The 26943-nt window shown below is 39.6% G+C and overlaps 1 protein-coding gene and 1 non-coding gene across 2 annotated transcripts; one reads left to right on the plus strand and one right to left on the minus strand.

The window, feature by feature from the left end:
* The first annotated feature begins 4054 nt into the window (after window positions 1-4054).
* LOC133305631 (precursor of CEP9-like) lies at window positions 4055-4522 on the plus strand. Its single transcript, XM_061505891.1, has one exon. It carries the CDS (start codon window positions 4055-4057, stop codon window positions 4520-4522), a length of 468 nt encoding a protein of 155 aa, XP_061361875.1.
* Window positions 4523-26470: 21948 nt separating this feature from the next.
* On the minus strand, window positions 26471-26577 carry LOC133305636 (small nucleolar RNA R71). Its single transcript, XR_009750773.1, has one exon. It is a non-coding gene; the product is annotated as a small nucleolar RNA R71 (small nucleolar RNA).
* Between the last annotated feature and the right edge of the window lie 366 nt (window positions 26578-26943).

Below are 26943 nucleotides of genomic sequence, written 5' to 3' on the forward strand. Positions count from 1 at the left end.
TATGGACAATGTACATAGACCTATCACATCAAGGATCCTTTTAGGAATTGAAACATGGATAATTTATACCGGTCTAACACGCAAAGAGCCATTTTTTAGAATTGAATAATGGGTACTAAAATATTTTTTTTATTAAACAGCCCCAGTGATGATTAAACTTGAGATCAAACTTGAGATTAAACTTGAGATCACTTGATCACATACACTTAGAGGTGTAGATGGGTTAAGACGGGCCAAATTTTGACTTAAATAGGTTACGCTATGTAAAATATTTTAAGTCTTAGCTGGTCTGTTAGCCAAGTGTAGGCTAAATTATAAATTTGGCATGAATTATATTTTACAAATAAAAGGTTTGATGTAGGCCTGTTAGCTTGTTTAACTCTATTATATATTCAGAAATTAAAAAATAATTAAAAAAAGATTACTTTATTATTTAAAAATATTTTTCTATTTATTTTATTTATTTATTTAAAATAAATAACATGATATAGGTATGCCTGTAAACTTATAGACTAAACCTTGTTAAAAGAAAATCTATAACATGCTTTCTAAAAACATTTTATTTTACTAGATTTAATAGGTCAAAATTAGCCTGATATATATAGATTGGGCCGTAGATCCTTGATAAGTGTCTAATCCATTTATATCTATATATGCTCTCTTATCGTACAAAGAATCAATGCAACCTAAAGTTTTGTGTTGGATAGAATATTTGCTTGCAACCAAGTGGTCACAAATTCAATACTCACTACTTCTTTTTTCAAATAAAAAAATTTCAGCACCTAGGCTAGCTTCAATTCTAAAAAGGCTCTTGCCTTGATGGACATAAAAATTATTCATGTTTAAATATGTAAAAAAGCTCTTGCTGGGGTCTATGCTTTAATTATAATAAAAAAAATTTGCTTGTGTCAGACATATATAAAATAATTAATATAAATTTCACGTAAGTTTTTGTATTCAAGTTAGGTTTCGAATATGATAAGTCTTTAACATTTACCGAAATGGTCAATTAGCAAAGCTGAACAATTTTTTACTCACAAGCATACAACAATTATTTTATAAAGATTATAATGATTCTTTAGTTTATATATTTTTGGCTCGAATCTCGAATAATTGGCTTCTCTATGTTAAAACTGAATGCTGTTAAAATATAATTAAGTTCAATGATATTAATTATCAAAATGTTTGGCTTAATTAGCGGTGAAAACATGTATCATGCAACTCAATGTAAAATGTAAAACAAAATTAAGTCACGATTATTTATATAACTTAAAAAAAATAAAATTAATTAGTACTAATAATAATAATAATAACATTTGTTCTGGTCAAAGACATACTTCATCCCACTTATAAAATTTCCTACCTCCGCTGTTGCTTAGACAATAAGTATATTTTTTCATTTATTTATTTAATTAAATGAAAATACATTTTTCTAGGTTTTAAATTTTTTTGACTTTGTTGTGCAAAACGGGTAAACTAAAGGGCATTTTTTACTTGTTTACTTCAGTTGGCAATATAAGATGAGTAGGTAATGAGAGAGTCTCGATTTGATTCATATTAAATATATTTTTACAGATAAACAATGAGTTTTAATTGTTAATAAATTTCGGATTCAGATTAATCTCATAATAGATTCAAAGAAATAAATTTTATGTTAATACCCCACAATTAACTTGCCTCAAAGAGTAATTATTAGATCAATATAAAAATAAAAATAAAATAGGACATTCTCTAGTTACACTCACCAACTTGTGATTCGATGATACCAAATGGCGGCTTGAAGTATCAACTTGCGGCAAATCTTGGTCGGTTTTGATACCCAATCAAATGGACCATAAATGCAGGGATACCAATTGTTGATGCAGGTCACACACACATGTGTATATATATATATATATATATATATATATATATATATATATATATATATATATATATATATATATATATATATATATAGGGTTTTATAATTCTCATTTAACATGAGAATTTAAATTTCCTTACACATCCTTCGATTTTCGTGCTGACATGAGTCCTACATATAATTTTTTCTAACACATGGGTCCTACATGCTTTTTATCTCTACAACTTGAGAATTGAATTCTCATTTAACATGAGAAAATCAAACCCCATATATATATATACATATATAGGGTTCGCTTTTTGTAATAGACCATTTTCCTGCACACACAAATCAAGTGTGGGTATCACGCTTAAAAAAAAAGTCAAACCAAAATCAGGATACGGCGCCATATCCTCAAGATACGTTGCCGGATCTTTGTTGCAGGAATGAACAGTGTCATTCCTACAACGTGATTCTTATATTTCCCATATATATATTGGAGAATGATGCAGGTCAAATATAAATACAAATGTACGAGAATCTTTAATTTCCGTCTTTAGCTTTGAGCCTGCGGCTGCGCAATCATGCTACCCATTTGAAAGTTAGCGTCCCAAAAACAAAAATATGTATTAGATACAACAGAGGATCACATCGACCGAGGTGTTTCACTTGAACTTGTCGACCAAAGTAAAAAAGATTTCTGAGATTGAACAGAGACCGTTAACTTAATAGTATAATTAATACTATGCATCTCTAAGTGGAGAAAAGGTAGGAGAATCCCCATTTCCTTCCGCGGGGTCCATTTTGATGGTGGTGCGCAAGTCAACCAACTATTCTTTATTTGTTTATCATAACCCTTCATATTGTACATGTTAGCGAAAGAAGGGAAAAATAAAAAATAAAACAAAAAAAATTTATAGGGCTTTGCCAATTGCCACCCTCGGAACCTTCAAAATATAAAGCTCACAAATATATTCTTTCTATTTTAAAATAATTGTCTTTGTAAAAATTTTAATTCGTTTTAAATTGTTTGTTACTTTGGACAGTTAATAAAGCATAATTTTATTTTTCTAATCTAATCCTTGTCTCTTAGTATTTCTATTAAGTGAAATGAGAGAGTATAACTGAAGTACAAGGATAATTTAGTCATATAAACTTTTATTTTCTTAAATTAATTAAAGGGTATTTAATAAATTTTATTTATTGAAAAAATCTTCGAGAATAATTATTTTGAGAGAAAGGATATTCATACTATAATTTTTTTTTATTACCAATCCACTATTACTATTATCACTATTGGATCAAACTTTTCAGTAAAAAGTGGATTGAAGAGAGAGAAAAAAGTTGCTGAAAAATTTGATCAAATGATAATTAGAGTAATATATAGTGGATTGGTATTAGAAAAAAAAAAAAGATAGCATGAATATATAGAGAGTAGTCAAGAACAATTAAGCTTCAAACTTCCATATTCAACGGCTGCAAAGCTAAGGGAGGATGAGGAATGTCATGGTCTCCCAAGTGTTTTTTATTTTATTCTTAATATACCAAATCATATATTTAGTTTAAGTTTTCTACATAGTAGATTGAATTTTTACATAACTTCTTATTTGATGGTACTTTTCTTTTCATATCATATATGTATAATCATCTTCTTATATCTGCCCATTACATTTTGAGCAAATATGAGCACAAAAAGTGACTGTAGTTCTAATTTAGATCCGATACTTAAATACGATCAAACAAAAATAAATAAAAAAGATATGCATTTTAAGAAGATGCATATCAAAAGATACATATATCAAAGTGAAGTACAAATAATTTAGAAAAGATTATGACCCCGATATTCTTTTAATACACAAAAGGACATGATAGACCGCCTGAGAGAGCGAGACCCATGGAATTAAAAACTATTTGACACATCAACGGACTAAATTTGTTAGAGCATGCACTCCACATATTTAGTCAATTCAGATGACATAATTAGCAGTTAGAATATTAGGAGGACAACGTACTAAAAAATTAAAAAAATATACTAAGGGGCATTGACATACTCAACAAGATTACTATAAATAGCTTAGCATCCCAAAACTTTTCATATCATCTCCCATCACATTTTACTTCTATCATCTCAGCTAGCTAGCTAAAATATTCTATAGATAAGTCACTATCTTTACTTATACAAAAGCCAATCACTTTTCATCTCTACTGATCATGGTTAAATTTCAAGCCATGCACAAATATTTTGCTGTTTTTCTCGTGCTAGTTACCTTCCATGGTTCCCTTCTAACTCATGCAAGGAAGATAAAGCCATTGCATACAAACACTATGATGCTGCTGGAGGATAATGCCCAGCCTACCCTGCCACCACTTAAAACAAGTGTTAATGTTCCTACTCCATCGTCAGAGAATAAAGTTGAGTCGCCAATGTTACCAAAGTATGGCGCTGCAAGTTATGGAGATTCAGGTTCAGACACCAATGCTTTCAGACCCACAACACCTGGAAGCAGTCCTGGTGTTGGTCACCGAAATTTTGCAGGAGAAGATAATAATATGAAAGCAGTGGTGGTAGTTAAGAGTCCAGATGTTGAAGTTTCTATGACTGAAGGGATAAATGATTTCAGACCTACAGAACCGGGTAATAGTCCTGGTGTTGGCCATCCTTACCAACACAAAAATTGAAGGCTAAATTAGTTATATAATTAAGCGATTTCTCATAGGTCATAAAACTGCGGTAGTCCAGCAGCATTTGTACGTACAATAATGTCCTTTATGCTTCCATATGCCAATCCATGCATGTGGCATGGTCATGGCTTTATTTATTGCTTTGGGTCAATAGGGTTTATGTGAAAGTCATCAATTTAGGTCGTGTTAAGATGTCATCAATGTACCATTCAAAATGTTAGGATTTGCTCTATTTTTAGATAAATAAATAAAAGATTTTTTTTTATACAAATCATCTCGCCTGTTTTCTTTATTTGGCGATGGATCAAGAATCTCTTCTCATACAAAAATAGAAAGCAAATTAAAATGTTTTTAATTTTTTTAACTTGTACTCGAAAGGAAATTATATGTAGAAGAGAAACTGAAAAACTGTTTTTTTTTGTGCTATATGAAAATTTTATTATAATTTGAATATATATATATATATATATATATATATATATATATATATATATGGGACAATTTATTTTTATACCGGTATATAAATAAAAAGTCTTACACTCAAACTTGACCATTGATCTGTTCACACTAACTGCCCACATATCTAATAAATTAGAGCAGATAGTTATAAATAGAATGAATAGTCAAGATAAAAAGTGTAAAATAATAATTTTGAGCTTTTATATATATATATATATATATTACATCTTACATGTGTCAATGATAGACAACCAAGTGAACTGTACGTACGTGACTTAAGCATATACATATTTTCTTATTTTTATGACATTAATCAGAATGAACTGAATACATGTAGTTGGCCAAACATAAAATGCAGTATCAAAAGAGCCATTCAAGCACTTTCAAACATAAGTAAATCCAGAAGCACACAAAAGACGCTCGGTAGAGTGTCGCAAATAACTTAGTCGCGTGAAAGCCAATACCGAAACTTATTAGGATTAAAAAATAAATAAACAGATTAAAAAAAAACTATAACAAATAAGTGTAATATTACATTATGTGTTTTTTTTAGAATATATATTATCACTGAGAACAAACTTTGTAAATTTTATTTATTTTATCTTATGTTAGTTAAAATAAATCTTTGTTCAATAAGATTGTGAAAATGTGTCTGTCAGCTTGACTCATAAAATTAATCAACCTGTTATGGGTTGGTCCTTCTTAATTTTTTTAAATATATAAAAAAGTAGGTAAGGAGGGATAGGAATGGTATATGCTGAAGTGATGCAAAGAGCAAGTTGAGTAGGATAATTATTAATATGGACCCAAGCAGACTTTTGTGTCATTTGAACTAAGGCGCCTTTTGGGAGAGAAAAATCAAATTCAATGAATTTTGAGGAAAGGAAAAGAAGACGGGCATGAAAATATAGTGAAATTTTCATTTCCCTGTTTTATTCGGTATGAATGTAAATTACTCCTTTACAAAAAAAAATGTAAATTACTCCCAAATATACTTTAAAGGATCAATTCAACCCAAAAATTTAAATTGTTGGGTGATATTACATTAATGGTTTTATATATCTCTAACACACCCTGTTATGGGCCCCATTAAGTGATAGGCCCAACGAGAGACAATCCAAGATTTCAATCAGTAATAATCATGGATAGATATCCATCAAGGATACTAATCCTAATACGACAGCATAGCAAGCAGACCTGTGCCCCTATCAGAGGCACCAAAGGCCCATCCACGCTACCCACAGGTATCCTCCATAAATATAAGGTAAACCCTAAAGGTACACTCTCTCTCTGACTGTTATTGTAACACCCCGTGTATACCCGGTTTGTTAACATGTCATCGTATTAAGTCACGCTTAATTAAAAATGCGGAATATCTTTTTCTTGTCATTATACTTAGCCAAGTTGATTACTTAACCATTTTCATAAAAACATCGCCTGTATGTAAATTGCAAAAGATAGCTAACTGAAATATCTCATAAATAAGATAGTGAGTATCTAAGTCACGGATCTACGACACGTAATCCGGACATAATCCTGATACAATTATACAACTTGAATAGACATAACATCGACAAATCAATGTGGCATGGACAATCCTCATGCTCACCAAATAAACAACGATCATACTCAACAAGTCTCAATACAAACAACATGATAATGGAAAAGCATAAACAATAAGCAGGTGCATCAGCATAATCAGCAAATATGACAATCAACTAAGCTCCGGCCTGCTGCCGCTAGAGGTCTCAGCCCCTGAGTTACCTGAACCTGAAATAAGCGCCCCAAACGTGGGGTGAGATCTCTAAACAGAAATCTCAGTAAGGCAAGGGGTCTTCAAGGATCTTCCACCCCAAGCTCACTTACATGTGCAATATAAGTTCAAAAACAGTTTAACAATATAAGTTCCAAAACAGTGCAATGCAGCAGATAATCATGTCATGTGTGTTATAACTAATCTACTGGCCAGAGAAATATTGCAGGAATACATCTATTACCCATACTAGTGCAAGACACCACTTGCACCAACCCACAGTGTCATCAATCTAGGGTCCACAAACCCATAACAGCCTTCTGTATGAACAGTACAACTGCTGTTCTACGAAAATCCAGAATATCCGGATATTTGTCGGGGACATATCCGGATATCCTATATCCGGATATCATATCCGGATATCACAAGACCGCATATCCGGATATCAAGATCCGGATATCATATCCGAATATTTCGTGACAGAATGCAGTTTCTGCATTTCGCGAGATATCACTCCAAAGGTTGGGTTTTTAACCCATTCCAACGTTAAAGCATGCACTTTTTATAGACTTTCAGATTCATGTTCATGTTGGTTACCTTATTTTAACATATTACATGCCAAGACTCAAGCTTTAACCATAAAACTCATGATCAAAGGTTCAAGAACATACCCAATGCTTCAAAACAGAAATGGATGATGCTCTTAGAGCTCACTTGAAGCTCCCAAAGCTCTGACTTTGCCAAGCCACGAAAATGGTAATCAAAGGTAGTTTCTTTCTCACCCAAGATGACTCCTTCAAGATCAAAAAGCTAAGGTCATGGATCCCTCAACAAGGTGAATGCACTCAGCCCTTAGACTCCCTCACAACAGTGGCCAACACTCAGAAACAAACCACTAACACACTCCCAATGCTCACTCTCACTCACACCAAGTGTTTAGGTGAAGATTTCATGAAAGAATTGCCCTCTTGGCTCAAGAAATAGAGAAGAGACAATGGAACAGTGTAAAGAAAAGCTGGTCAGCCACCAAAGCCATGTAGAAAAATAAGGAAATGCCTAGGGTTTAGTGCAAAAGTTGTATTTATAGTGTTTTTTTTTTATAACAATATTTATAGTGTTTTAAGTATTAAACACACAGTAATAGCAATAATAGCTACGCTTAGCATTTTAATCCAAAACTTAGGATTCTGAACCTACTCATTTTTCTAAGATTTATCATATTTTTATTTTATTTTTCGCAGCACCTTTCTGGTACGCGCTTTTACATAGCCAGTATCAGTTCTGGCACCCGTTCTCATTATTTTAACTTGAAAATTGAAATCATAGTCCTATATATTATTTTAGGAATATTCATGCACTTATTATAATTTTCTGGGTACTTCATTGGTACACATTTATACCGAGGAGCGGAACCGGTATCTACACTTTTCGTCAGAAAAGCGACTTTCAACATTATCAAACTCTTACCACAATTATTTAAGCCTTATAATAATTATTAGGGTCAATTATGGAATTATTTCCTAATTTCTCATAATTAATTAATTAATTTCCTTAATTAACGGTGCGGGTTCTTACATTCACCCCACCTTTTTAAGATTTTGTCCTCAAAATCAGAATGTACCTGTCTCGGAAGTCGGGATACTGCCAGACAAGCTCGTCCTCTCGCTCCCAAGTACACTCCTCAGGAGTTCTTCCTGTCCACTAAACTTTGACCATCGGAATGATCTTGCTCCTCAGCTACTTCTCGCCACGATCGAGAATCTTGAGTTGTCTAACGAGAGTTTTCAACTTCTCCCGAACTTCCACTTCATCCGGTTGCACCACGTGCGAAGGATCTGCTATGTACTTCCGAAGCTGAGACACGTGAAACACGTCGTGGATGTTGGCCAAGTTCGGAGGCAAGGCAAGCCGGTAGGCAACAAGTCCTACTCTACCAAAGATCTAGTAGGGCCCAATGAATCTCGGGCTTAACTTCCTCACTCTGAGGGTCCGGCCAACACCGGTGACAGCTGATAGTCTCACAAACACGTGCTCACCCTCACTAAACTTCAGTGGACGATTCTTGACATCGTAGTAGTTCTTCTGGCGATTCTGCGCTTGTTTCAGCTTTTCTCTGATCATCTGGATCTGCTGGGTGGTATCTTGGACGAAGTCCAAGCCAAAAAACTCCTTATCTCCAACCTCAGAGCAGCAGGTAAGGAGTCCGACACCTCCTACCATACAACGCCTCGTAGGGTGCTATGCCCAGGCTAGCATGAAAACTGTTGTTATGCGAAAACTCCACCAATGGTAGGTACCTATCCCATGCTGAACCCTGCTCCAAAGTGCAAGCCATCAACATGTCCTCCAAGGTCTGGATGGTCCGCTCAGTCTGTCCGTCATTCTAAGGGTAATAGGCGGTACTCAACCTCAACTGTGTACTGAAAGCTTCCTACAACGCCTCCCAGAACCGAGATGTGAACTTCGGCTCCATATCACTGATGATACTCTCGGGCACCCTGTGAAGCCTCACAATCTCGCGAACATATAGTCTGGCCAACTGCTCAGTAGTGAAGCTCACTTTCACTAGAAGAAAATGGGTAGACTTCGTCAGTCTGTCCACAATGACCCAGATAGAGTGGCAGCCAACTAGAGTCTTCGGCAAACCCACCACGAAGTCCATAGAAATGCTCTCCCATTTCTATTCCGGAATCTCTAGAGGTTGAAGCTTATCAGACGGCTTCTGGTGTTCTATCTTCACCTTCTGGCAAATCAAACACTTGGACACATACACAGCTATGTCCTTCTTCATACCCGGCCACCAGAAATTTCTCTTCAAGTCCTGATACATCTTTGTAGCACCAGGGTGAACTGTGAACTGGCCCTTATGGGCCTCTGCCATAACCTCTTTGGTCAAAGGACATCGAGGAACCACAATCCTCTTCTGGAACAACAAAAGTCCATCTTCATTCCAAGACACACTGTCCTGGTTCTTCACGTAGTCCAGGCACTCTCTCTGCACTTGCGCCTCTTGGATCTTTTCCATAAGCTCATTCTTGACTATCACAGTCTTCATCTCGAGAAGTGCACCCCCAAACAAGGAATTCACCGACAGGTCTCAAAACTTCTCAATGACATCAAAGTCAACTATCGACGAACAGGATAGACTCACGGATTTCCGAATCAGAGCATTAGCTACCACATTGGCCTTGCCAGGATGGTACTTCAACTCAAAGTCGTAGTCCTTCAGAAACTCCACACATCTCCTTTGCCTTATGTTCAGCTCCTTCTGATCAAACAAGTACTTCAAGCTCTTGTGGTTACTGAACACAGCAAACTGCATACCAAACAGATAATGCCTCCAAATCTTGAAAGCAAAAACAATCACAACCAACTTCAAATCATGAGTTGGGTAGTTCTCCTCATGAGGCTTCAACTGCTTCGAAGCATAAGCGACAACTTTACCGGTCTGCATCAAAACACAGCCCATCCCCTTTCCAGAAGCATGATAGTAAAGCTCAAACTGCTCATCAGGATCCGGAAGGATCAACACAGGTGCGGTAGTTAATCTCTCCTTCAACTCCTGAAAGCATTCCTCACACTCGTGAGTCCACACAAACGGAGTCTCCTTCCGGGTAAGGCGAGTCAGTGGAAGAACCATCGTGAAGAATCCCTTGATGAACCTCCGGTAGTAACCTACCAAACCCAAGAAACTCCTCACCTCAGTAACCGTCTTAGGCCTCTCCCAATCCAACACAGCTTCAATCTTGTTGGGATCCACTGCAACTCCCTCAGCAGAAATTACATGCCCAAGAAACTTCACAGACTTGAGCCAAAACTCACACTTGGAAGTTTTAGCATAAAGCTTTTTCTCCTTCAGCACTTGCAACACAATCCTCAAGTGCTCAGCATGCTCCTCCTTCGTCTTGGAGTAAATCAAGATATCTTCAATGAAGACGATCATAAACGTATTCAGGTACGGTTGCAAAATCCTGTTCATGTAATCCATGAACACTGTGGGTGCATTCGTGAGTCCAAAAGGAATCACCAAATACTCAAAGTGACCGTATCTCGAACGAGACGCGGTGATATTTTGGTAGATCTGATAGGATTGCCGATGGCTAACTTGGAGATTATTCTGGGCATGGATTCGTTGTCCAGGAACTGTGCATTGATTGACTGTTGTGCCAAGCGTGTGGTGATGTCTCCATGTGATTCCACAGCCAGTTCCTCGCTATATATTTCATTGCTGCAGGCTAGGAGAGCCTTGAGAGCAGGGGCTTTCAGTTATGTCATGTTGGGAGGTTTGGTGAGTGGGACACAGGAGGATATCACTAGCATTCCTGTGGTGGGAGAATTCCTCAAGGTGTTTCCTGAGGATATTCCTGGGTTTCCGCCACAGTGGGAGATAAAGTTCTCCATAGACTTATTGCCTGGTGTTGGGCCTATTTCATTAGCACCATATCGGATGTCACCACCGGAGTTGGCAGAGCTGAAGAAGCACATGGAGGATCTTTCAGCAAAAGACTTCATTCGACCGAGTGTGTCTCCATGGGAGCACCGATCATATTTGTGAAGAAGAAAGACGGGACTATACGATTGTGCATCGACTACAGGAAGCTGAACAAGGTGACAATCAAGAACAAGTATGCCCTTCCGCGTATTGATGATTTGTTGGATTAGTTCAGGGGTGCTTGTGTGTATTCGAAGATTGATCTCCGGTCCGGATACCATCAGATTCAGGTGAAGCCGGAAAATGTCCCTAAGACCGCGTTTCGTTCGAGATATAGTCACTTTGAGTATTTGGTGATTCCTTTTGGACTCACGAATGCACCCGCAGTGTTTATGGATTACATGAACCGGATTTTCCAGCCGTACCTAGATAAGCTCGTGATCGTCTTCATTGACGATATCTTGATTTAATCCAAGACGGAGGAAGAGCATGCTGAGCACTTGAGGATTGTGTTGCAAGTGCTGAAGGAGAAAAAGCTTGACGCTAAGCCTTCAAAGTGTGAGTTTTGGATCAAGTTGGAGAAGTTTCTTGGGCATGTCACTTCTGCTGAAGGAGTTGCAGTGGATCCCAACAAGATCGACGCCGTGCTTGATTGGGAGAGGCCCAAGACGGTTACTGAAGTTAGGAGTTTCTTGGGTTTGGTAGGTTACTACAGGAGGTTCATCAAAGGATTTTCCATAATGGTTCTACCTTTGACTCGCCTTACCGGGAATGAGACTCCGTTTGTGTGGAATCACGAGTGTGAGGAGTGTTTTCAGGAGTTGAAGGAGAGATTGACAATTTCACCAGTATTGAATCTTCCTGATCCTGAGGAGCAGTTTGAGCTTTACTATGATGTTTCTGGAAAGGGGTTGGGCTGTGTTTTGATGCAGACTGGCAGAGTTGTTGCCTATGCATCGAGGCAGTTGAAGCCTCATGAGGAGAACTACCCGACTCATGCTTTGGAGTTGGCTGCGATTATTTTTGCTTTCAAGATTTGGAGGCACTATCTGTTTGGTATGTAGTTTGCTGTGTTCAGTGACCACAAGAGCTTGAAGTACTTGTTTGATCAGAAGGAGATGAACATGAGGCAAAGGATATGGATGGAATTTTTGAAGGACTACGACTTTGAGTTGAAGTACCACCTTGGCAAGGCCAATGTGGTAGCAGACGCTATGAGTCAGAAATCCGTGAGTCTATCCAGTTTGTCGATAGGTGACTTTGATGTTATTGAGAAGTTCGAGATCTGTCGGTGACTTCCTTGTTTCGGGGTGCACTTCTCGAGATAGAGACTGTGAGAGTCAAGAATAAGCTTATGGAGAAGATCCAAGATGCGCAAGTGCAGAGAGAGTGCCTGGACTACATGAAGAACCAAGACAGTGTGTCTTGGAATGAGGATGGACTTTTATTGTTCCAGAAGAGGATTGTGGTTCCTCGAGGTCCTTTGACTGAAGAGGTTTTGGCAGAGGCCCATAAGGGCCAGTTCACTGTACACCCTGGTGCTACAAAGATGTATCAGGACTTGAAGCAAAATTTCTGGTGGCCGGGTATAAAGAAGGACATAGCTGTGTATGTGTCCAAGTGCTTGATTTGCCAAAAGGTGAAGATTGAACACCAGAAGCCATCTGGTGAGCTTCAACCTCTAGAGATTCCAGAATGGAAATGAAAGATCATTTCCATGGACTTCGTGGTGGGTTTGCCGAAGACTCGGGTTGGTTGCGACTCTATCTGGGTCATTGTGGACAGACTGACAAAGTCTGCCCATTTTCTTCCAGTGAAGGTGAGCTTCACTACTGAGTAGTTGGAAATATTGTATGTTCGCGAGATTGTGAGGCTTCACGGGGTGTCCGAGAGTATCATTAGTGATAGGGACTCGAAGTTCACATCTCTATTCTGGGAGGCGTGATAAACCCTTAGTTTACCATGTTTTTAGGCTTAATTCTGATTGATAAATGTTGTGAATTGCAAGGAAATTAGGGTTTTATGCTGTAAAAGTTATAGTAATTGAATATCTTGCTAACATGTTGTCGTAATGTTGAATTACAAGGTTTTTAACACTTATTATGGCAATTTGGAACCAAAGGAAGACATCAAGTTAAGTTGAAGCATAAGCAAGCAAGATTCCAAGTGTGTACTGTAAGAACCCGCACCGTTAATTAAGATTTTGAATTAATAAATTATGAGAAAATAGGAAATGATTCCATAATTGACCCTAATAATTATTATGAGGCTTTAATAATTATAGTCAGTGAGTAATAATGCTGAAAGTCGCTTTTCGGAAGAAAAGTGCAGATACCGGTTCTGCTAGTCGGTATAAATGCGTGTCGAAAAAGTATCCCGGAAAATTATAATAAGTGCATGATAATTACTAGAATGATATGTAGGACTTGTAAAACGAGTTTCAAGTCCAAATAATGAGAATTGGTTCTAGAAACCGGTACTGGCTTTGAAAAGCGCGTACCGGAAAGGTGTTCAGAAAATTATAAGAAAAATATGATAATTCTTGGAAAAATGTGTAGTTTCAGATTCCAAAGTTTGGGATTAAAATGCTAAGTGTAGCAATTAAAGTTAATACTGTGTGTTTAAATGTTAAGTGGATATATATAGGCTTCGTAGCACAAAACCCTAGGCCATAACACATTCTCTCCGTGAGTCTTGGGGCTGGCCAACTGCTGAGTACTGTTCCATTGTTTTTCCTCTTCCATTTCTTGAGCTTTGAGGCAACATCCGTCACAAATCCTTCTCCTAAACACTTGGTGTGGGTGAGAGTAGCTTTGGGGCTGTGTTGTTGACCCTGTTCTGTGTTGGGGTTGCTGTTTGTGAATGTTGGAGGGGCTGTCCTCTTGAGTTGAGGTGGTGAGAGTCTTATTCTTGGCTTGTGAAGCTCCAAGGAGCTTCCTTTGTGTTGAAAGGGCCAAGCTTTGGTAGCATTTTTGTGTTCCCTTCAAGTCAGACTTGGAGAGGCAGAGTGTGGAGCTCCAAGAGCCTTTGTTGCTCTGTTTTGAGCCTTGGTATGTTGTACCACCCTTTGATCATGAGTTTTATGCTTAAAAATGGAACCTTGATGCATGTAAATGTTAAAAGATAATAACTTAATGTTGGGGTTGGTCAAACACACTTAGAAATGCACGTGTAGGTGTTTAAAATCGGTAAAAACCCAACCTTGGAAGGATATCTTCACGAAATGCAGTTTCTGCATTCTGTCGTGAAATATTTGGATATGTGCCCAAGAAGTATCCGGATATATGATATTCGGATATGGGTTTTGAGTATACGAATATTAGATATCCGGATATGGGATTCCGGATATGTCCAGTGAGATATCTGGATATTGCATATCCGGATATGGTCCCGAGGAATATCCGGATATTCTGGGATTTCGTAGAACAGTAGCTGTGCTGTGTGTACAGTAGGCTATTGGGGGTTTGTGGACCCTAGATTAATGAAGTTGAACTTCTGTAATTAATGAACTAAGTCAGAATCGTTGTGATTAAGGACTTATGGCTTGGTATGGAGCCTTAAGACGTAAAACGTAAGGAAAGGCGTTGTCTTTAAATTATATGCTTTTGGTGCATTATTATTGATATAGTATTGGTCCATAACAGATTGTGAATCTGCTGTGTTTGGACTTTGAGTTGTGGACTCTTGGCTTTGGGTGTTAGCTTGCAAGGTAAGCTTTCGTGTCCTCGGTTTAGCCATGTTGTGGTTCCACCATGTCCCATGGGGGTGTGGTTGTATGCATGCTGTGTTACATGCTTTGAATATTTGAAATGTTGTTGAGCTTTATGTGTAATGGCTTTTAATATGCATGTGTTGTTTCATCTTGACGGTAAGCCTGAGTATGTAGCGTCATTGGCGGACCCACTTGCGGGCAAATGCCCGCAAGTGCGGTCATAAACTTTTTGATTTTAATTTTTTTTTTTTTTTTTTGTAGATTGTTATTTGTCTCTTGATTAAATATATATATTAGGAGTAAATAATTTTTTAAGTCCCTAACAAAAAACATGATTCTCAATTTAGTCCTTTACAAAAAAAATTAGTCTCGAGGTCCTTAAAAAATTTAAAGTAGATCAATTTAATTAAAATCGTGGTCCATCACAAATTCAAAAAAGACCTACACTAGTCCCACAAAAAGACCAAAGTGGGTCCATAGGGATCAGGTGACTAATTTTTTTTTATAATGGACTAAAGTGAGGACCAAATTTTTTTTAGGGACCAAAAAGGATATTTATTCTTATATTAGTTAGCAACGTAACAACGTACGGAGATGATTAAAACAACGCAACAACGCACATTGATTAGAAAGAAAACTTATTCTTCCTCCCTTGTCACGTACTCATTTCCACGTTCTCTTCATCCTTTGTTTCCTTTTTTATTTTTATAAAAAGAGATGATTGATTGTAGGTCTGACATTCTCAAATAAGTTAATATCTAGAGACGAGACCTTCACTGTGATTTTGTTTTACTTCTGTACAGGTAGTGTTAACTTTTTTATTCACTACTATAAAATAGAAGGGATAGGTTATTCTACTTACCATTTTTTTGCCTACCTCTACCTACCACCCTCCAACACCGTTAGATCAGAATCTTAACTAACATTTATCTTTTTCTCTCTTCTTGAGATTTTGATCTAACGGTATTGGAGAGTGGTAGGAAAAGGTAGGCAGAAAAATGTTAGGTAAAATAACATATTCCAAAATAGAATGATGATGTATGGATGTACTGGAGTATATTCTCATATTTGTTTTGAAGGATTGATAAGATTTAGGGGGAAAATAATTGGTCAAACTATTGTCTGCAGCTTGTTATGGAAGCAACTAGATTATGAGCGGGTTCAAGCATTGATTTAAACTTTTATATAAAAAAAAAAAAATTCGGGGGCGCTTCCCCCGAACCCCCGCCACTGATTGTGCGGACATAAATTTTTTTTCCTGGGTCCGCCACTGTGTAGCGTCATACGATATGGTGATCCGGGGTGAATGCAAGTAGCGCCTTGCACTAGTGTGGGTATTTGGCGTATGTAAATCCTGCATTTCTCTGGCCAGTAGAATAGAATTGACACACATGACATGATTATCTGCTGCATTGCACTATTTTAGAACTGATGATGATATTTGCTTTTAAACTTATATTGCACATGTAAGTGAGCTTGGGGTGGAAGATCCTTGAGGACCCTTTGTCTTACTGAGATTTCTTGTTTAGAGATCTCACCCCACATTTGGGGAATGCTTATTTCAGGTTCCGGTAGTTTTGTGACTGATGCCTCTGGCAGCAGGAGGCCAGAGCTTAATTGATGTTATTATGCTGTTTTGCTGCCATGACTGGATATGGATGCTGTTTATGTTTTCCGCTATTTATGCTTATGTTGTTGATGAGACTGATGTTGGGCGTGTTGCCTTATTTGAGTGAGCATGGGGATTGTCCATGACACTTTATGTTAGCGCTTTAGATTGGAGTTGTATAAACTGTTAGATGGTCCGGTCTACGTTGTTGTAGTTTCGTGACTAGAGCCACACTTTTACTATCTATGTTATGAGGTATTTTCAGATAGCTGTTTTATTGCAATTGCATACAGGCGATGTTTTATTAATTGATTAATAAGCAAGTTGGTAATGATAATGACATCATAATTGAAAAGAAAAAGATATTCCGCATTTTATATTAAGCGCTGCTTAATACGATAGTATGATAACATTACCGGATATATACGGGGTGTTACATTTATGGTATCAGAGCAATGGTTCGAGGGAAAAGCCTGTATATATTGCAATAGCTAGGATGTTTGGTTGTGTATGTCTTGTGTGTTTACTCCGTCGAATTTTATTATGATAATGCATATGTAATCACACTGCGTGGGCCTGATCAATTCATAATTTGTGTAACTTGTGCAGAGTCATGGTAAGGTCCGGGAGAACACGAGAGACTTCTGAGGATCAACCCGATCCTATCCTGACTGCATTGGCTGAGATACAGGCGGCTAGGTTAGCCGATCAGGAGGCCACTAGATTGGCCAACGCGACAATGATGGATGTTGTTCGCGAGGCGAACCAGATAGCCGCAGAAGAGGTTCGTGAAGCGAACTGGAGGACCACTGAGGATGTCCTCGAGGCGAACAGGATGGCGAACATGACGATGATGAGAGTCATGTTGGAGGAGATGAGGGCTGGTCTTGCTGTAGGCCATGCACCACCGCCACCACCGCCACCGCCGCCGCCTCCACCTAGTGTTCAGGATGAGAACCTGAGTCACATTGGCAGTGCTGCTCATGTCGCTGAGACGAGGGAGACTCTTGTAGAGCCTGCTGAGGATCATGATGTGATATATCGTCGGCTGAATGCTTTCAGGAAGCATAAGCCACATGTGTTTGAGGGGTCTTTGGATCCTATTACTGCTGCTAGATGGCTGGAGTCGCTGGACAAGATATTTCGGGTCATGCAGTGTACAGATCCGCAGAAGCTGATGTTCTCGACTTACATGCTGGAGGGAGATGCCTATGAGTGGTGGACGAACACCTCTCATGCTTATGAGATGCAGGGTCGTGTTTTGACATGGCCATTCTTCGAGGACTGTTTCTTGGGCAGATACTTTCCCTATGATGCGCAGGAGAGGAAACATGGGGAGTTTGACCGGTTGGTTCAGGGCTCGATGACTGTTGACGAGTACTTGGCCAAGTTTAATGAGCTGGTGAAGTTTGCACACTTCAGGATGATTCCTCCTACTCCGATGTTTCTGGCTGCTAAGTTCCGTAGAGGACTTAGTGAGGTGATTGCTGAGCATATTGCTGGAGCTGCTTCGAGAGATTTTGGTACACTGGTTCAGCAGTGTAAGGACATTGAAGATGTTTGCATAGCGAGCAATGCCAAGAGGGCCAAGGTCGACGAGACCAAGGGAACTGTTGGTTCCACTCCTGTTTCTATGTCCTGGAAGGACAAGAGGTTTGCTGGGAAGCGCAAGGGTAAACAGTTGGCGACTAGGCAGGCGCCTGGTCAGTTCAAGAGGACTGCTTCACAACAGGGGAGCTTTGTTAGGCCTCCTTCCACTCCGAGATGAGCGGGGTGCAGAAAGGAGCATGTGGGACGTTGTGCTTCGGGGCAGTTGGTTTGTTTCCAGTGTGGCAAGGAGGGCCACTTCTCTAGAGACTGTCCGTCGTCGACGACGAGAGCTACAGCTGTTCAGGCAGTTCCTTTGCAGATGGTTCCGATGGCTTATACTTCGGCACCTGTAGTGCCACCTTCTGTTGGGCGTGTGTACACCTTGGATAGGCAACAGTCGGACCGCACTCCGAACCTTGTTAGAGGTACTGTGTTTATTGGTGGTATTGTTGTTGATGCATTGTTTGACTCCGGGGCTACGCATTCGTTTGTTGCTACCTCGATTGCTTTGGGGCTTGAGTTGCCCATGTCTGTGCTTTCTCCACCGCTGCGGGTGACTACCGCCATCGGAGAGATATGTGTTTCTACCACTGTACATCGCGATGTAGCGTTTCAGTGGGATGGCCGTGAGTTCTCGGTAGATCTGATAGGATTGCCGATGGCCAACCTTGAGATTATTCTGGGCATGGATTGGTTGTCTAGAAACTGTGCACTGATTGATTGCTGTGCAAAGTGCGTGGTGATGTCTCCGTGTGATTCCACAGCTAGTTCCTCGCCATATATTTCTTTGCTGCAGGCTAGGAAGGCCTTGAGAGCAGGGGCATTTGGTTATGTCATGTTGGGAGGTTTGGTGAGTGGGACACAGGAGGATATCACTGGCATTCCTGTGGTGGGGGAGTTCCTTGATGTGTTTCCTGAGGAGATTCCTGAGTTTTCGCCACAGCGGGAGATAGAGTTCTCCATTGACTTGTTGCCTGGTGTGGGGCCGATTTCTTTAGCTCCATATCGGATGTCGCCACTGGAGTTGGCTGAGCTTAAGAAGCATATTGAGGAACTTTCGGCGAAAGAGTTCATTAGACCGGTCATTTTTGTGAAGAAGAAGGATGGGACAATGCGATTGTGCACCGACTACAGGCAATTGAACAAGGTGACAATCAAGAACAAGTATCCTCTTCCTCGGATTGATGATCTGTTGGATCAGCTCAGGGGTGCTTATGTGTATTCCAAGATTGATCTCCGGTCCAGATACCATCAGATTCGGGTGAAGCCGGAGGATGTCCCTAAGACCGCGTTTCGTTCGAGATATTTGGTGATCCCGTTCGGACTCACCAATGCGCCGTCAGTGTTCATGGATTACATGAACAGGATTTTCCAGCCGTATCTGGATCAGTTTGTGATTGTCTTCATTGATGATATTTTGATCTACTCCAAGACTGAGGAGGAGCATGCGGAGCATCTGAGGATAGTTCTCCAAGTGCTGAAGGAGAAAAAACTTTATGCTAAGCCTTCTAAGTGTGAGTTTTGGCTCAAATCAGTCAAGTTTCTGGGGCATGTGATTTCAGCAGATGGAGTTGCAGTGGATCCCAACAAGATTGAGGCCGTACTGGATTGAGAGAAGCCCAAGACAGTCACAGAGGTGAGGAGCTTCTTAGGTTTGGCAGGTTACTATTGGAGGTTCATCAAGGGTTTCTCCACGATGGTTCTCCCTTTGACTCGCCTTACCCGAAAGGAGACTCCATTTGTGTGGACTCACGAGTGTGAGGCGTGCTTTCAAGAGTTGAAGGAGAGATTGACTTCTTCACCTGTGTTGATCCTTCCTGATCCTGAGGAGCAGTTTGAGCTTTACTGTGATGCTTCTGGAAAGGGGCTGGGCTGTGTGCTGATGCAGTCTGGTAGAGCTGTTGCTTTTGCTTCGAGGCAGTTGAAGCCTCATGAGGAGAACTACCCGACTCATGATTTGGAGTTGGCTGCGATTGTGTTTGCTTTCAAGATTTGGAGGCATTACCTGTTTGGCATGCAGTTTGCGGTGTTCAGTGATCACAAGAGCTTGAAGTACCTGTTTGATCAGAAAGAGCTGAACATGAGGCAGAGAAGATGGATGGAGTTTCTGAAGGACTACGACTTTGAGTTGAAGTACCATCCTGGCAAGGCCAATGTGGTAGCTGATTCTTTGAGTCGAAAATCCATGAGTCTATCCAGTTTGACGATTGGTGACTTCGACCTCATAGAGAAGTTTCGAGATCTGAAGGTGACCACCTTGTTTGGGGGTTCACTTCTCGATATGGAGACTGTGAGAGTCAGGAATGAGCTTATGAGAAGATCCAAGAGGCGCAAGTGCAGAGAGAGTGTCTCGACTACGTGAAGAACCAAGACGGTGTGTCTTGGAATGAGGATGGACTTCTGTTGTTTTAGAAGCGTATTGTGCTTCCTCGAGGTCCCTTGACCGAAGAGGTTATGGCAGAGGGCCATAAGAGGCAGTTTACTAATCATCCTGGTGCTACGAAGATGTACCAAGACCTGAAGAGAAATTTCTGGTGGCCAAGAATGAAGAAGGACATAGCTGTGTATGTGTCCAAGTGTTTGATCTGCCAGAAGGTGAAGATTGAACACCAGAAGCCGTCTGGTAAACTTCAACCTCTTGAGATTCCAGAGTGGAAATGGGAGAGCATTTCCATGGACTTCGTTGTGGGTTTGCTGAAGACTCAGGTTGGCTGTGACTCGATATGGGTCATTGTGGACAGATTGACAAAGTCTGCCCATTTTCTTCCAGTGAAGGTGAGCTTCACTACAGAGCAGTTGGCCAAGCTTTATGTTCGCGAGATTGTGAGGCTTCACGTGGTGCCCGAGAGTATCATTAGTGACAGGGACCCGAAGTTCACATCTCAGTTCTGGGAGGCGTTGCAGGGAGCTTTTGGTACGCAGTTGAGACTGAGTACAACCTATCACCCTCAGACTGATGGACAGACTGAGCGGACTATCCAGACCTTGGAGGACATGTTGCGGGCTTGCACGTTGGAGCAGGGCTCGGCATGGGATATGTACCTTCCATTGGTGGAGTTTTCGTATAACAACAGTTTCCATGCTAGCCTGGGCATGGCACCCTACGAGGCGCTCTACGGTAGGAGGTGTCGTACACCTACCTGTTGGTCTGAGGTTGGGGATCGTGAGTTGTCTGGCTTGGACTTTGTCCAAGATACCACCCTGTAGATCCACATGATCAGGGAAAAGCTGAAGCAGGCGCATAATCGTCAGAAGAGCTACTACGATGTCAAGCATCGTCCACTGGAGTTCAGTGAGGGTGAGCACGTGTTTGTGAGACTTTCACCTGTCACCGGTGTTGGACGAGAACTCGGAGTGAGGAAGCTGAGCCCGCGGTTTATTGGGCCATACCAGATTCTTGGTAGAGTAGGACCTGTTGCCTACCGGCTTGCCTTGCCTCCGAACCTGGCTAACATCCACGACGTGTTTCACATGTCTCAGCTCCGGAGCTACATAGCAGATCCGTCGAATATGGTGCAACCGAATGATGTGGAGGTTCGGGAGAACCTAAAGACTCCCGTCGGACCACTAAAGATTCTCGATCGCGGTGAGAAGTAGCTGAGGAGCAAGATCATTCCGATGGTCAAAGTGTACTTGGGAGCGTGCGGACGAGCTTCTTCGGCAGTACCCTGAGTTTCGACCAAGTATGTTTCTGATTTTGACGTCAAAATCCTAAAAGGTGAGGTGAATGTAAGAACCTGCACCGTTAATTAAGGTATTTAATTAATAAATTATGAGAAAATAGAAAATGATTCTGTAATTGACCCTAATAATTATTATGAGGCTTTAATAATTATAGTAAGTGAGTAATAATGCTGAAAGTTGCTTTTCGGAAGAAAAGTGCAGATACCGGTTTTGCTAGTCGGTATAAATGCGTGCCGAAAAAGTATCCCGGAAAATTATAATAAGTGCATGATAATTACTAGAATGATATGTAGGACTTGTAAAACGAGTTTCAAGTCCAAATAATGAGAATTGGTGCTAGAAACCGGTACTGGCTTTGAAAAGAGCGTACCGGAAAGGTGCTCAGAAAATTATAAGAAAAATATGATAAATCTTGGAAAAATGTGTAGTTTCAGATTCCAAAGTTTGGGATTAAAATGCTAAGCGTAGCAATTAAAGTTAATACTGTGTGTTTAAATGTTAAGTGGCCATATATAGGCTTGTTAGCACAAAACCCTAGGCCATAACACATTCTCTACGTGAGTCTTGGGGCTGGCCAACTGCTGAGTACTGTTCCATTGTTTTTCCTCTTCCATTTCTTAAGCTTTGAGGCAACGTCCGTCACAAATCCTTCTCCTAAACACTTGGTCTGGGCGAGAGTAGCTTTGGGGCTGTGTTGTTGACCCTGTTTTGTGTTGGGGTTGCTGTTTGTGAATGTTGGAGGGGCTGTCCTCTTGAGTTGAGGTGGTGAGAGTCTTGTTCTTGGCTTGTGAAGCTCCAAGGAGCTTCCTTTGTGTTGAAAGGGCCAAGCTTTGGTAGCATTTTCGTGTACCTTTCAAGTCAGACTTGGAGAGGCAGAGTGTGGAGCTCCAAGAGCCTTTGCTTCTCTGTTTTGAGCCTTGGTATGTTGTACCACCCTTTGATCATGAGTTTTATGCTTAAAAATGGAACCTTGATGCATGTAAAGGTTAAAAGATGATAACTTAATGTTGGGATTGGTCAAACACACTTAGAAATGCATGTGTAGGTTTTTAAAATCGGTAAAAACCCAACCTTGGAAGGATATCTTCACGAAATGCAGTTTCTAAATTCTGTCGTGAAATATCTGGATATGTGTCTGAGAAGTATCCGGATTTGTGATATCCGGATATGGGTTTTGAGTATCCGGATATGGGATTCTGGATATCCGGATATTGCATATCCGGATATGTCCAGTGAGATATCCGGATATTGCATATCCAGATATGGTCCCGAGGAATATCCGGATATTCTGGGATTTCGTAGAACAGTAGCTGTGCTGTGTGTACAGTAGGCTATTGGGGGTTTGTGGACCCTAGATTGATGAAGTTGAACTTTTGTAATTAATGAACTAAGTCAGAATCGTTGTGATTAAGGACTTATGACTTGGTATGGAGCCTTAAGACATAAAACGTAAGGAAATGCGTTGTCTTTAAATTATATGCTTTTGGTGCATTATTATTGATATAGTATTGGTCCATAACAGATTGTGAATCTGCTGTGTTTGGACTTTGAGCTGTGGACTCTTGGCTTTGGGTGTTAGCTTGCAAGGTAAGCTTTCGTGTCCTCAGTTTAGCCATGTTGTGGTTCCACCATGTCCCATGGGGGTGTGGTTGTATGCATGCTGTGTTACATGCTTTGAATATTTGAAATATTGTTGAGCTTTATGTGTAATGGCTTTTAATATGCATGTGTTGTTTCATCTTGACGGTAAGCCTGAGTATGTAGCGTCATACGATATGGTGATCCAGGGTGAATGCAAGTAGCGCCTTGCACTAGTGTGGGTATTTGGCGTATGTAAATCCTGCATTTCTCTGGCCAGTAAAATAGAATTGACACACATGACGTGATTATCTGCTGCAGTGCACTATTTTAGAACTGATGATGATATCTGCTTTTAAACTTATATTGCACATGTAAGTGAACTTGCGGTGGAAGATCCTTGAGGACCCCTTGTCTTACTGAGATTTCTTGTTTAGAGATCTCACCCCACGTTTGGGGAATGCTTATTTCAGGTTCCGGTAGTTTGGTGACTGATGCCTCTGGCGGCAGGAGGCCAGAGCTTAGTTGATGATATTATGCTGTTTTGCTGCCATGATTGGACATGGATGATGTTTATGTTTTCCGCTATTTATGCTTATGTTGTTGATGAGACTGATGTTGGGCGTGTTGCCTTATTTGAGTGAGCATGGGGATTGTCCATGACACTTTATGTTAGTGCTTTAGATTGGAGTTGTATAAACTGTTAGATGGTCCGGTCTACGTTGTTGTAGTTCCGTGACTAGAGCCACACTTTTACTATATATGTTATGAGGTATTTTCAGATAGCTGCTTTATTGCAATTGCATACAGGCGATGTTTTATTAATTGATTAATAAGCAAGTTGATAACGATAATGACATCATAATTGAAAAGAAAAAGATATTCCGCATTTTATATTAAGCGCTGCTTAATACGATAGTATGATAACATTACCGGATATATACGGGGTGTTACATGTACCAACTGTAAGAGGACATTTTAGCGTCCAGGAAGCACGTTTCAACGCACAATATGAAGAAAACAACAATTACTTTCGGGAAGAGCACGTTTTGGCGGGCAAACAGCACGCCAAAACGCCCTTGAAGCCACAAAAACAATTTGAACAACACGGTTTAGCGTGCTACAGCACGCCAAAACGTGCTAAGGCAGACAACAATCAGTTATTTGACAGCGAGAAGATTTACCAAAGATTTGCTGAAGTTTCAAAGGAAAATTTGATCAAGATACGCAACAGATTCCATGAAGATTTAAAGAAGATTTGTTCAGATAGGATATGGAACTAAAACGGACACAAATCAAGATGATTCCTGAGAAGATTGAAGCAAGATACAATGAAGATTTAAAACTCTAATTCATCAACCAAATCTCCAAGATTTTACATGAAATAGGAAACAAAGATGAAATCACATACAAATCTTGTATGGATTCATTGGAAGATTAGATGATGGATACAACCCCAAAAAGCTATAAATAAGGAGCTTGAGGTCAAGACCAATTCACCAATACACAATTCCAGAGTATTACACCAAGACTGAAGGAGGAATCCTGTTGCGGAGCACTGGAACACCCACAAACCAAGTCAACATCACACCAATGGAGGCTTGGGGTTCTCTTTTCTTTATTATTTCTTTTCAATTCAGTATGCTAGAGTAGTTTTTTTGTGTAGTTAAGGGTAGATAAAACCCAATTGAACCTTTATGTTTATGAATTAAATTGTCTCCGAATCTTGTTCTTTTTATAATTGAATAAATTATCTGTTTTTAATGCTTTCTATGAGTTTGTTCCTTATAGAATGATTTTGGAAAATTGTATGACAATAGGGATGTTGGTGCATGAACCTTGACTTGATAATTTATCATAATCCTTGTGATCTAGGAATAGGAATAGGAATAGAGATAAGGTAATTATGCAATCTTGAAATTCTTGATCTTAATGCATGTTTTCTTGGGGAATAATCAGAGAACTAGAGTTCTTTCAAAATTACATAGATTTATGGTAACAAGGAATTGAGCCGTAATTAACTCAGATAGAATTGATTGGCAATATATTAAGAAACGGATTCTTGGTCATTTAATTCATAACATATTGAGGATATTGGGGAAAGTCGAAACCTTAACTACGCTTGTTTAAATTTCAATCAAACATCATCATCATTCATTCTTTTAATTCTGAATTTTCATAATTGCATACCTTTACTTGTTTTTAATTTTAAGTCTTGAACAACAATTCTCTTCATCTAAATTCTCTCAAAAAAATTTAGTGAACTAGTGCTTGAAATTCTGAACCTCGTGGGAACGATCTCGTACTCTGGTACACTTTATTACTTTCACGATCGGTGCACTTGTCGTGTCGCTATCAAGTTTTTGGCGCCGTTGCCGGGGATCGAATTCTTCAACATTAGAAGTAACTAATTAAATTCTAGATTGTACGTTTATTTTTTTTTCTTTCTGCACTTTAAGCTTACCATAAAAACATTTTCTGCATACAAAACTTTGCATATTTTTCTGCATATTTGATTTTCTGCATTAGTTTCTTTAATTTTCTGTTTCCTATTTTTCTTTTCATCTTTTCAAATCTTAGTTTATGCGAGGTACTTCTAACCCGCAACTCTTGCAGTTTGATCCTGAGATAGAAAAGACAGAGAGAAAACTTAGGAATGACGCAAAAGCAAAGAAAGCGAAAGAAACAAAAACAGCATCAACTTCTACGAAAACAAAGGAGGAACCTGAGGAGGAACCAATGGCAGGAAACAATCAACTCGCTCCAAGGACGTTGGGAGATTACATGACCCCAACTCGATTTCCACAGACGGCAAGCATTGTTAGACCTAACATAGAGGCTAACAACTTTGAACTGAAGCCGGCACTGCTGCAACTGATTCAAAAAGATCAGTTCGCTGAAGGAAGCACGGAGAACCCCTATAGTCATCTTGATAACTTATTACTTTAGTGTGATACATTAAAAGTAAACGGAGTTCCTCGTGATGCTATCTTGCTCAGGCTATTTCCATGCTCACTGAAGGATGAAGCAAGAGATTGACTGCAGTCTCTACCTGAAGGAAGCATAACCAATTGGGATGACTTAGCAAGAAAATTCTTGGCTAGGTTTTTCTCAACTTCAAATATGGCAAGCTCAAGTCGGAGATCACTGCTTTTGAACAAAAAGACAGCGAATCTTTGTACGAGGCTTGGGAACGATTTAAAGGATTACTCAGGAAGTGTCCTCAACATGGAATTGAAGCATGAGAGAAAGCAAGAATCTTTTTCCAAGGGATGACATCCAGCACAAGAACACTGGTGAATGCTGCTGCAGGAGGCTCCCTGAAAACAAAAACTCCTGAGGAAGCACTTGAATTGTTGGAATCATTAGCATCTCAAGAATTTGACAATGCTCCAGCCCCAGTTGCACCAAGAAGATCAAGAATCATGAAGCTTGAAGGCTGTGATGCACTCTTAGCCCAAAATGAAAAATGCTACAAATGCACAAGAAACAACAAGAACAATTGGATGCTCTTAATAAGAAATTTAATATTTCTCAAGTTTCTTCTGTTTCTAATGCTAACATTAAATGTGATATTTGTCAGGAGGCTCATGCAACTGAG

Source organism: Gastrolobium bilobum, unplaced genomic scaffold (genome assembly GCF_033153095.1).
Source record: "Gastrolobium bilobum isolate Gb01-03AN ecotype WA unplaced genomic scaffold, APGP_CSIRO_Gbil_v1 utg16477, whole genome shotgun sequence".
In the NCBI taxonomy this organism is placed as follows: domain Eukaryota; kingdom Viridiplantae; phylum Streptophyta; class Magnoliopsida; order Fabales; family Fabaceae; genus Gastrolobium; species Gastrolobium bilobum.